Here is a 13,236-nt window from a genome sequence, read left to right on the forward strand (position 1 = left end):
GACAGACAGACACACAAACACACACACATAATATATATATATATATGTATATTTGATAAAATAAAAATTAAGCAAAAAACTAGGACAGCTCATTAACTGTGTGAGGGATGATCTTCAAAGAGCTCCCTAACTGTCTGCTAGAAAAGAAAAGCTGTAACGGTGGTCAGGAAGCCTCACAGTGCTTTCCTCTAACACCCTCCCTCTCCTCTGCCTTCAAATGAATACAGAAGGGAAAGAAAACTTTAAAGATGGCCTGGAAATGTGCCTAAGATATAGTATTGAGACAAAGTACAATCAAGAAAAGATTCAGGGCAAGCCCGGCACCCATTACCCTCCTAAACTGAATAGACAACGTTCCCGGCACCACAGGGACAACCTTGAAAACATAGTAGTGTCACTTCGGCCTTTACTGGGCAGCATGCTGTGCAGGACTGCAACTCTAACCAGAACTCTCCAGGCTGACATTCCACATGCCCTTCCAGTAATATTCTACTAATGCCTTCTCAATAAGGATCTTAACTCAGATGAGAAACAGAAGGCATCTGTGTTCACTCCTGTTGATACAGTAGGAACAATGAGACTGACGATGTGCATTAACGCTCTGACCAACAAACGGACACAAGCAAACCAAGGGTCCACACCCAGGAAGATAGGTATGTGCACCGGAAGACATCACAGACATTCGGGTGTGTACTGACTAAACAGTACCAACCAAGTCATCGTCTAACGTGGGGAAGTAGCCCAGTGGCAGAGTGCTTGCCTTGCATGCCTGAGGCCCTGAGTTCAATCACAGTACACTACATGAGTAGATGGATGAGAGGTAGGGAGGCAGGTTGATGTTTGGGTGGAGTCGAGTCAGCAGTCCCCAGAGGCTGCTATACAACATCTTTAACTATTTTTAAACAATGTAACAGAATACTTACCCAAACAGGAAGGAAAAAAAATATATGAAAGCTAATCACGAGTGAACGTAAAAATGGAAAGAACTGAGGGAAAAAGAAGTTCTAAAAGATGCTCAGGGACCAGGTAAAGTGATTGTCACATAGGCATGATGATCTGATGCCCACAACCTACAAAATACTGGGTGCAGTCGTGAATGTCTGCAATCCAAGCATTCTTGCGGCAAGATGAGGGGCAGAGACGGGCAATGCCTCAGCAGCTCAATGACAGCATGGTGTGGACAGTGAGGCACAAGGGACCTTGCCTCAAACAACATGGAAGGAAAAGACTGAAACCCAAGGTTGTCCTCTGGCCTTCCTGTGACTTATAAAAAGCATGTGCCTGTACTCACACATAAGCATACACATGTACACACTCAAATACTCATACATAAAAGATTGAAAAATGGTTACTTCTTAGACTTTACTACTTTGCCTAAAACCTCAATTTACCTTTTAGGAGTGTAGAAAAACAGAAGTTCAAAATGCTTTTACTATTATGATTATGATTATGTTTATGATTATTATGGATTCTTTGTGAGTTTCACATCATACACCTCTCATACCTTCACCCTTGCAAACCATTCCCAAAATAAAACACTCAAAACCAAACAAATAGCATAGAAACCATTTCATCCTGAAGGCTGTACTACGGCACAACGTGTCCCACAGTATACCCCTCTGTCCACACATCTTCACTTGCAAATGTTCATTACAATGAGTCCCTGGCCTGATTCAAGATCCCTGGCTTCTGTGGCACCATCATTATTGGATCCTCACTGGGACTCCTCCTGGTTACCCTGTTGTTGCCCTGTGTCATGGAGATACTGCAGCTTTGGATCAGTAGGGCTGGCCCTTTCGCAGGTCCCAACTGTTTAAAGATGATATAGATTTTGGGGTGGGCCACTTCAGAGTCCTGGATCTGGCCCTGGATTGTAGCTGAGCTGGTCAGCCTGCCTGCTCTCCCTTATCCACACCACCAGGACTAGTGGCTGGGCCAGCTCTCCCACACTCTCGCCCAAGGGGCTGGCTCACCTGCACTCCCTCTACCAGGAACAGATTTACTATGTCGCCCATGTGCTACCCAGACTCTGTGCAGGGCCCACTCTCCCAAGTGCTGCAGTTAACAAGGGGCAGAATCAGCTAATCCATTCTCATGACCCAGAGCTAGCCCTCCCAGCTGCCACAGGTGTTGAGGAGCTAGGAGGTAAGACATCACCCTGCACCTTTACCACCTCATGGGAGACCAGTGTCAGGGCCAGATCTCCTTTGCTGTCACCCACAGGGCTGGCTTACCCACACCTCTGCCACCAGGGTAAGCTCCACTGTGCTGCCTGAGCAAGGCACAGGACCCATTGAAGGCATGCTTTGGTGAGAGGTAGGACAAGCTCTCTAAAGCACAGCATCCATTGAGGAGCAGGGCCAGTTATGCACAAGCTGTGGACATCCACGTGGTCCCTGGCGGCTGCCCCACCTGAGGATGTCCCCGTGTTCTCTAGTGACTATATGAGCCTGCCTCTGTGTAGCCATGGACTAAGACATGGCCCTCAGGCATGGCTCGGGCTGGGACCTCACCACAGCCTCAAGTGGGGCAGCTGATCACTCACAACAGGCTACTACTCCTCTCCATCCTTGAGTTTCCAGATCCTTCTCTCTTCAAAATGCTCAAAATGCTCCATTTCTCTTTCTCTCCCATCTGACCAACGCATACTTGCTCCTTGTGATGGCTCCCACTGCAGGCTTGCTATGCGGCTGGTGGTCCCCTGGGGAACACCCTCCATCCTTGCTGTGTGGAGTGTCGGCAAGTGGGTGTCTATGGCCCGCCTGCGTTGTGCACTAGAGGGCAGGTCTGTGGATGGCATGGTGCTCCACAGGTCTCCATCTGTCTTCCTCCTCCCACACTGCACTGCCTGGACTGGATTTGATTTGATTTTTGAGTCCTAGGCATAAGACAGCTTTGGCCACCAAGCCAGGCATCAAGCTAGGATGAACAAAGGACTGACTCTGTCCCTGGCTGATATAAGAAAGATTTAAAGGCCTTCTAAGGGTCTTTTAATCAACCAAATACTTGTTCTACTAAGAAGCTGCTAGCTCCAAAACATGCAGGGGCACTACAGCATCATTTAGAATATGGATTCCAATACGTGTTAATTTCATCCCTGACCTACGGAGCAGGCCAGCTACACTGACGGCTGATAAGGGAAAGGCTGGATTGAGAAAGCATTTACTGCAATAGCAGGGCCAGGGCTCTCAACTGGAAGTGGTATGTTGGCAGTTGTACTTTGTACTCAACACATCAGAAAAAGGATAACAAGTCACACAGGAAAACAAGGTCAAGGGAGTCAAAGTGGCACATTAATAAATATGTTCATCATTTAAAAGAAAAAAAAAACAAAACACCAAGACATTGTTCCATTTCCAAATGAGTAGTAACAAAGCATGGAATACTTAAGGAAGAGCCAGAGATAAAATAAGGCCCTCACAGCTGTGAATGAGACGTCAAGCAAGGTCAGTTTACGACTCCATCTCCTAAAGTCAGATAAACTAAACCTGTGACTGTTTTTATTATTTAATGACTTCAGGAATCTTTGATTAGTTTTGTTTATAATTTTAAAAAAAAAGCTTATTATAGCCAAGTTTGATAACATACACCTTTAATTCCAGTACTCCAGATGCAAACATGTGGGTTTCTGTGAGTTCAAAGCCAGTGCAAACTACACAGTGAGTTACAAGCCAGCCAGGACTACATATAGGGTCCCTGTCTCAAAAAAATAAAAAATAATAAAATAAAAAGCCTATTACCAAAGCACTCATGCTGGTCTTATTTATATATAGAAATTACGCTAAGCCACGGGTTTTAAAAACTTGGTTCGTATCGCCGAGCTAGTTTCTTCATAGTTGGTGGCTTTCAGACCTTTTGCAAAGTAACTGGATGTTCAATGAAATGTTTTTTATTCCTACAAATTCCAATTCTTGGTTAAATATTACCTAAAAGCCTAAAAATAATGACCTGGGCTTAGTCAGACTTAGGAGATTTTAATATCAGATTTGTTAGATACTATAGTTCAAGCAAATACTGAGCAAGCATGTTCATATTCTGAAGAGAGACCTATGTATCTAAGAGTGGAAACACACTTTAAATTATTCATTCCCCAAAGTGCAAAAGTGTATATGCACTTTGACTCAACAAAGGAGCTTTCTAGCACAGTGGTCAGGAGGTGCTGAAGGAGGCTGCCTAGAAAAAAAATGTAATTTAAAATGGTTAATAAACAACTTTTCCTTCTTAGTGAACATATCTTAAGTGCATTAACACTCCCAGTGTGCAAGTATGCATTTTAAAGGGGGCACTGTGCTTCCCTTAACTTTTGTCTGGCGTGCACAGTTTACAATGGTCTCTAGAGTGTGCAGGTGCTGAGGAATGCACCACGTTTACTTTGAATGTGAAGTAACAGCTAACATCCAAGATACAAAATAAAATTTTGTGTTTATATTATGTGTACGCATATGTCAGGGTACGATTATGAACTCATGAGTGCCTGAGAGGGCCAGAAGAGGTACGGGTGGTTGCGAGCCACCAAGCAGATGCAGCTGCTAGAATCTGAACACGAGCGCTCTGCAAGAGCTGCAGGTGCTCTCAGCCGCGGAGCCATCCCTCCAGCCCTAAACTATAATTTCTAAAAGCCTATTTCAATATGTGTTGTTAGCAGAAATTATAAAATATGTAAGAATATTAAGCATTACACATGAACTTGAGTGAACATCAATCTTTTCACAAATTGGAAAAAGGCAGAGATTACTATTACAAAGAATGGTAGAAGACCTGGGATAAGATAAGTAATAAAAGCTCCATCTGTGTGACCCAGTGAAGGAGATGTATCAGGATAAGAAAATAAATAAAAAGGGGGGGGGGAGTGCAGCTATGTTCCAAAAAGAAAAGGAAGAGCTTCAGAAATTCCAACAATGAATAAGAGTCAGTTGGAAAATATGGAGAAAAGGAAAGGTGCTGTCTGAAAAGGAGCCGCCTACACGGGGCTCCTGCTGTGGAGTTCCCTGGTCAGGGAGCTGAGGCACCATAGGGAAAATAAAGCCACCAAGCAGCTAAGGTGAAAAGAGCTGCATGGCCCCGCCCACAGCAAAGCCAAAGCAAACAAGTCTCCGACACAGTCTTGGTGAGACAATGACCACTGCAGAGGAACAAGTCGGAAGTGAAGGGGCACTGCCCTAGCTAAGTGTCCCGGCTAGGTGCCATCTTGGAAGGAATCAGTTATTTAAAACTGAGTTAACCTGGGGTCCTGAGAACAAGAACCCATCACCAATCTCAGATCCTGAATTTAACCTACCATATTCTAGGGCAGTGGTTCTCAACCTTCCTAATGCTGTGACCCTTTAATACAGGCTCCTCGTGGTGTGGTGACCCCCCAACTACACAACTACTTCATTTCAATTTCCTAACTGTAATTTTGCTGTGTTACGATGTTAAATATCTGAAATGCAGGGCATCTGATATGTGATGCACTCCAAAAAAGTCCTAACTCACAAGGTGAGAATCACAGCTCTATGTTGAGACACTACCTGGAAAGACAGGTATAAAAAGCAAGAGGGTTTGGATGCTGACAAAGCCAAAAACAGTTGGCAGCTGCAAGACTGGCTCAGGTGGAATTTATCTGGAAAATCTACTTAAGAGCCTGAAACAAATCTCCTCGGCTGAGAGTTACTCTAGCCTATAAGAGCTCGGAGCCTGCGGTCTGGTAGTCTGTCAATGTCTGGTTCAAGCTAACTGCTGTGTGGCTCACAGCTGTGGAATTGGAGCAACCTAAAGGGCCAGTAGAGTGATGAATGCAAGGCGAGCTCTTGTGATTGCTGGTTGCTTGCCTGAGTCCCTAGCAACTCAGAACAGTCTCACCTGGAACACTGGCCATGCCAGGTTACAACTGAAGTTTCAATAGGCTGCAAGGACCTGCCCAGCCCACAGACTACAAGGCTGACTGTGGTCAGCAGAAGCCCCTGGGAGACAAAAGAGAGAGGACCACCTGTGGCTAGCACACACTTCTCCAAACAGGCTCAGCACCAGCATAAGTCATGTTAATGGTAAGGACTCAACAAATTCAACTGACGCAACCCAGGCCCTTACTACACCCAGCATCCTCAACACTAAGGACACAGATGGAGCTCTTTCCAATATACTTATCATCTTTTTGGGGTCCCATGTGCATCTTTTTTTTTTCCAAAATAATGTTGGCATGTTTTTAAGACAGGTTTTATGTTATTGTTTTTTACTATCCTTCATAAAACTATATAACTATATTCATATGCTTTTTTAATGATTGAACTTTTTTCTTTCTTTCTTTCTTCTTTGAAGGCTCTCTTTTACCTCTTTTCTACTATGGCCTATTCCTTATTGGTCTGAGGTGTCTTTGTTGTGGTGGTTTTAGCTTTGATGCTTGTATTTTTATTCCTTCTTGCATTGATCTAAGATTAGTTAGGAATGTTCTCATTATTAGGGATTTTTTTCTCTCTTTTTTTTTCTAATCTCTCGTTCTCTTCCTTTTCTTCACACTAACTTTCTTTTCTTCTTGCTTACTAAATCTTGACTCCCCTTCATTTTCCTCCCTCCCTGTTGCCTGAATTTACCTGATCTACTTATTATTTTTATATTTATCTCAAATACACTTTAACTGCATAGCCCACCATTTTCTTTTTATGGTAACTGGCAATATGGTAGTAGGCTCTAATTGGTTTTAGGTGCACTTCTGTATCTCATACAATTTGGTGATGCTGGTACTACAACAGTTTGTCTTCTCTCGCAGTAGCATTGGGGAGAGCCCTCGGGAGTAGTTTGCCCGTTAAGAAGATCCTCAAATGAAATAGGAAGAGATGCCTAAACCAACAAACACACAAGTAACAGCGCACACGGCATCAGTATTCGTCCCCAAGGTCATAGTTTCTCAACAGCTGCATTCAAAGATACTGAAGAAAGTAAAAGGCCAATGAAGTTCTCAAATGTTTGCTAGTAAAAATGAAAAATGACCTCAAAAAGAAAGCAAGGCAAAAAGAAGGCGGAGAAGGAGGAGAAATCAACTGAGCACTGAGAAGGGGAAGCAAGCAATATAGAAGCAAAGCCAGCAAAAATGGAACAGGAAGTTGAAAATTTAAAGGATATATGATTGGGAAAATGGAAAATTCAATGAATCATTAAAACAATGGGTAACATCATCCGGAAACTCAACAAAGCATCTATGATAGACTACTGACAACAAAATGACCACAGTGCCCAGGAGCTCTGAGAGAAAATCAACACACCAAACCTAAGAATCCAAGCAGGTAAGAGAGAGAAACAAAAGCTAACAGCCTACAGAATCTACCCCAGGGCACATGTCCCGCCCAATCCACAGAAACAACAGACACAAAACACAAGGCATCTAGAACACTACTTGTACAGGACAGGAGAAGCACCCCTCCACAGTATTATAATCAGCACATCAAAAGCGCAAGGAAACACCATTAAAGCTGTAAGGGAAGAACACCAGGTCCCCCACAAACGCATGCTCACCTCAAATCATCCATTAGCAACCCTAAAAACCAGGAAAAAATAGTGCAATGCATTTCATGCCCTAAAAGTAAACAACTGCCAACAAAGCTACTGTTTTAAATTAACAAGGAAATGATGATAGATTCCATAAAACCGGCAAGTAATCCATTGTGTCCTACACAGTAAGTAAAACAACAAACCCCTAATACCAGAAAGAGAAAGAAAAGGACAAGTCATTCAGCCAATCACAAAAACTCTCTCAGGAACAAGGGTAAGTGCAAATCACCTCAACTCCCCAGGAAAGAGACATAGACCAGGTGACAGGGTTAAATACATACATAATATCAGATTATGTGTTGTCCCTGAGAAACTTTCCCACTTGGAAAGGACACCCATAGACTGAGAGTTGACATATGGGTCAATCTGTGATGTGAATGGAAACCAAAGCCAAGCTGGTGACTTGGTTCTGGTGGCTATTCTGACATGGGATGAACTAGTCAGCAAGCCAGCACTAATCAGAAGAGACAAAGGGCACTACATACTGATAAATTCACCAAGGCATAAAACCGTAAAGACATGCGCACTGAATGTGAACGCTGGGGTTCCCATTTCCAAACAAAGAATAAGAATAAGACCAATGGCCATGAAAGGTCAGGTGGGTCCTGATACAAGAGTACTAGGCAACTTGAATAGCCCACTAGTCTCTGGATGTATTTTCGAGGCTAAAAATGAACACACACACACACACACAAATCAGAGTTAAACTTCAGCATTGATCAAATGAACTTAGCATGTATCTATAGAATATCTAGTCTTCTCTGCACCCATGGTTACAAATAGGAAATGAAAAAGTCAAGTAGACAGCACTTGCAGGAACATAATCCTACTTCTAAAATGCTAGAAACTCAACCCATTTCTGTGAGTGTTAACAGAAAAGAAAAAAGTGAGTAAGAAACTTAAAGATAAGGAATAAGAACAATAAACATAGTTTTCTGGAGGCAGGTTGTCTCAATAAAATGCATGCTTCGTTTGGTGTCAGGAAAAAATTTAAGACATCATTATCACAAAGTGGGCTAAGACTGAATGCCTACGTATGTTTAAAGTCATGCATACGCACAGGCGCAGACCCAGATTTGGTTTATGTTGAGTCTCATCTTTTTAGTTTGGGTCTGTCTTTATGGACTCCATACTTTCTAAGATAAAATCATCTGTGGCAATATATTTATATAAGAAAGATAGTCCTTATTACCAACAGTTCTTGGTGAATCATGGGTAATACTGAGGTTTAAATGGTTTCAGGGTTGTCAAGTAAGAACATTTAACATGATCGAGCTCTCACGGGAGGGAGCATGTATGATTGCACAGAACTGTGAAATGATTTGCTGTAGCTTTCTGAAACATTTCATTCTCTTTATCTATCAGTGGACTGTATTAATCACTCAATCAAAATTGGCATTTTAAATCCCTTTATAATTGAATTATCAACTGTTCATCAGAATAAAAAATAGTGTATCTATATTTTCAAAAATGTTTTAGGGAGAAGGTAAGTTCTACAGTGAAAAGAAGCATGAGGGCAAATGCACCGAACAAGGGAATACCGCGAGGGAAGGACAGAATCCGCTAGATTAACTCACTTTTCAAATTAAAGGGAAATAATGTAAGGCCCATTTTACAGGTTCCAGAATATACTCCTTATCAAGTCTTCCAGGCAAGCCACCTGCCCTTCAAACATCTCCATTTCTTGCAATGAAGGCAACACTTTCCACATAATTTATAACCCTATAAATATCAGCAGGTCCTCAGGCTGTCCTGTCCCAAAATCCTCCATCTTTTTTTTCCTGTTTATTCTTCTAGTGATATGCTTCTCAAACTGCCCTTTCCTTTGCTCTAGCAAGTATGCCAAATACCGTCCTACTCCTGGACTATCCTAAAATCTATTCATTCATCCCTAAATTCATTCAGAACTTCCAATCGTGCTGGTTCTGCGTAGAAGCTGCCTGCCGCACTGGGAGAGGGAGACATCAAAAGGCCACATCTCAGTAGCAAATCCACAGCATCGGGGGCCTACTACGTCAGCTGCTATTCCTACACAATGCCATCGCACTCCAAGTTCAAACAACGGCCCTAAAACTTAGGAAATTATCTTTTAGCAAAATAGAGATTTTCTCCCCCTTCAGCTCACACTGCTAGTGAAGCACAGGTGGGATTCCATGGGATTTCTAGCTCCCTCAACCATTAGGTGAAGCAACTACATCAACTCCTAACTGTCCTTCCAACTCAATACAGTGAATGCTACAGGATTCCTTAGCCTTATGCAGCACGTGTTCCTGTAACTTCCTTAAGGTGGGGGGTGGCGTGGGGGGAGGAGAGAGAGAGAGAGAGAATGAAAGAGATCTTTGGTCTGACACTGGATCATAAAATAAGGCCATAATCCTATCCTTTTTTTTTTCCTTACTACCCTAAAAGCTTATAAAGCAACATTAATTTCTCTAATTTTCTGTTTGCTTATGCATGAAGTGGGGATAATCTTCAGATGGAGTCACAGCTCTATAGGATAAAATGTGTGAAGAAGCAAACACAGAACATTCAGTAAGAATTATAGTTTCGAACTACAGACCGACCTTCTGTTTTAGACAATGCACATCTCTCTCTCTCTCTCTCTCTCTCTCTCTATTGATAGTTACTCTGTACATTTACACCGCGGATCAATGTCCAATCTTATTTTCAACACCAAGGCGAAATTCCACTAACTCTAACTCGCAGTGAAATTCACTCCTAAGTGCCACTGGAGAGGGAAGAAAGAAAAAAAATACATATTCAAGACACATTATGAGCTAGGGATAGTCGGTGGCATGTCTACCTAGTACGCAGAGAGCTCTGAGCTTGACAGTAGCACTGCATAAACCATGCATGGTGGTGCACAGCTGCAATCTCAGGACTGAAAGGTAGAGGAGGAGGAAAGAGGAGGAAAAAAAAAAAGTGGGACAACACCAGTGCATTATCTTACCTCATTCTCACACGTGCCCAAAAATGCATATGTGCATAAAGTCAATTAGTAACTGATACAGCTGACATGAAAATCAGCAACTACAGAACTCCTACAAAAAGTACAGTGAGACTATGTGCTCTACTTAGGCGCACGCGTGCACACACACACACACACACACACACACACACACACACACACATACACACACACATACACACCTACATCAAGGCCAAAGTCAAATTCCATTGCTTAGCTTTACTGTCTGAAATTGGCTAACATGTTCTAATCACTATTTCACTTAAACTAAAATACGAGTCAGCCCTCACTAATTTCATTTCACAGCCACTGATAAACATCAACACGGGACAGGGCATTTCCTCTCAAGAAGAATTTAATCCAGGTGAAACTGTATAGTAAAACAAGCCCTCTCCTGATCCTCACCGAGGCGAGCGCAGGAGAATCTCTGCTCTAGTTGCCTCTCTAAATTCCCCTCACAGAACAGAATCAATAAATTGTCTATGCTGTAGATATATCAAATGCCAGGCGTTCCACAAATCTGTGTCAGATGGATGGATGGATGGATGGATGATGCTGCAGATCTCAGGAGGAATTACTTAGTGTAAACACTCTCCCCCACGTAGTTCCTAATTCTTGAAATCAAAAGCAATCTCTGAACAAATTGCCTGGATTAGTTTTGTTTTCCTTTGCTTTGTTAGGTATGGGAGGTGGGAGGGGGCATGGCAAGCAGTCAGAACACTGAACCCTGCATGTGCTACGCAAAGACTCTACCACTGAGCTAAGTCCCCAGCCTAGGAACAACGTTTCCGTACAGCTGTTCAAGAGCACAGTGTATTTGTAGGTGTTTAAAGCAATCTGGGGCAGAGTTCACCAGCAGAACTCTTGCCTTGAAAGTGCAACAGGCTAGAACTCCAGCAACAGCAAAATAATATCACCACTGTAATAAATATAAATCAAAGGTTGGGCAACAAGTCATAATAGAAACGCCAGTAACAGCAGTCTCCGGGAAAATGTGTGCATAGATATAGATAAAGTCTACTCTAGAGCCTTCCTAGATATATAAAGCTGGTTTCCCCCAGTATATCCACTACTTTAGAGTTTATCAGAAACACACTCCCCAGGCTCCCCCATGACGTACTGAATCAGAAACCCCATCCTAACATGATGCCTGGGATTGTCTTAAAATACATTAAAGGAGGGGATACATCAGTCTATACCATAAAAATGGAACGTGGCTTCTACAATCTATCTTTTCCTGTGTTCTGTTAGTAATTACTAATTAGACTTTTCCATAAATTGCCGGCATTAATAATAATACTTTCAAAGATGCCATAGGCCCAAATTATTATTTCAATGAGAAGTAAGAATGGATCATTCATTGAATATTGAATGAACTTTTAGGAAACATACTAAATATGATGTCTACCTTCTTAGTATACAGACTTCAACAGATTAAAAAAAAATAGCAATGGACTTCAGTGGCCAAATAATCGATCTTTAATGCCAATGATGTGGTTACTGAAGAAAACAGTGGCACTCTTTAGGAGAAAATATCTTCATCTGTTCTCAGTATTACAGGTAGGTTTCCAAATACTCTCTATAAACTGCCCTACATGTAAACCTATGTAAGAAAATAACCTCAGTGACTTATCAGATCTCCTAAAAACATCTTCAATGGTTCGAAATCATCACACAAGATCTCAAACCAGGAATCTACTCTGGGAACCTCCGAATGAACAATCAATCAAGTAACACCTCTGTCACCTCAAACTGAGACAAGATCTGTGGCTGTGGAAACTTGGGGTGAGAAAGGGGAAAGGAGGTGGTAAAGGAGACTGAGGAGACTTGTGGGCACGCACTGAGGACGCTCCATCACAAAGTCCCTGGATCCAGGTTCTCAAGTGTCAGGCCCAGGACCCTTTAAGTCTAGGGCAAAACCCCATCCTAGCAACAGGCGTCCAGTGACAGCTCGCCCTAGGGGTCCCCTCCCCCTCCTTCCTTCCGCCAAGGACTCCCCCGGGGCCTCCCACCACCCCTAAATCTGAGCCACCAGCAAAGCACCCCGGGGGGCCCTGCACACGCGTCAGCCCTCTCACCAGGTACAGGGGTGCGTAGATCTTGAGGGACTCCTCCAGGGCTCCCCAAGTGATCTGCAGGAAGGAGACCCGGCAGGAGGGGTGCCAAGTGTGGCCGATCTCGTAACAGCTATGAGGGATGGACTTGCTGAGGGCCGCCATGACGAGCGGCGGGCTGCAGCTGCGCGTGTCTTGGGGGCTGCGGGGCTCGGCGTGGGCAGCGGATACGCAACGACAGGGCAGACGCCGCTCAGGCTTCGGCGTGCGGGGTGCGGAAAGGTCAAGGGAGCGGGTTACTCGAGGCCAGAGTCCTCGGATGTTGGCCCGCCCGCGTATGGCAGCGCGAGGGGGCGGGACGCGCACGACGGAGGCGGGAGGGGCGGTGCGTGCGCGCTCCCGCGGGTGGGCGGGCGGGCGCGCGGAGGAACCGGCGCCTTCGCCATCAGCCAGAGTGAGTGAGACCCGGGAACGCAGGCGCGGGAACGCGACAGTGGGTCGCGCCAGGGTCAGGCTCTGTTGCTCAGAGCACCGGCATCCTTTCAAAGCCCAGCCAAGTAGAGCAGAGGACAGTGGAACAAAGGGATTCGATGTCTTTGCTGGGAGCTGGAGGAGCGTGCTCCACTGTTCTCCGAGATCTCCCAAGTGTTCGCCTAAGACTACCTGTGGTTGCAACAGAGCCCACAACGT

The 13,236-nt window shown here is 43.9% G+C and overlaps 1 protein-coding gene across 1 annotated transcript in view; it reads right to left on the reverse strand.

The window, feature by feature from the left end:
• The window catches only part of TMEM135 (transmembrane protein 135), a 165,254-nt gene extending 152,343 nt beyond the window's left edge, over positions 1 to 12,911 (reverse strand). Inside the window, exon 1 of the mRNA XM_084759687.1 lies at positions 12,571 to 12,911. Coding sequence (XP_084615813.1) covers positions 12,571 to 12,711 — 141 coding nt within the window. The 5' untranslated portion in view covers positions 12,712 to 12,911. The remainder of the gene's footprint in view (positions 1 to 12,570) is intronic.
• Between the last annotated feature and the right edge of the window lie 325 nt (positions 12,912 to 13,236).

The sequence above is a fragment of the Acomys minous genome (genome assembly GCF_964271855.1).
Source record: "Acomys minous genome assembly, chromosome: 2".
Lineage (NCBI taxonomy): Eukaryota > Metazoa > Chordata > Mammalia > Rodentia > Muridae > Acomys > Acomys minous.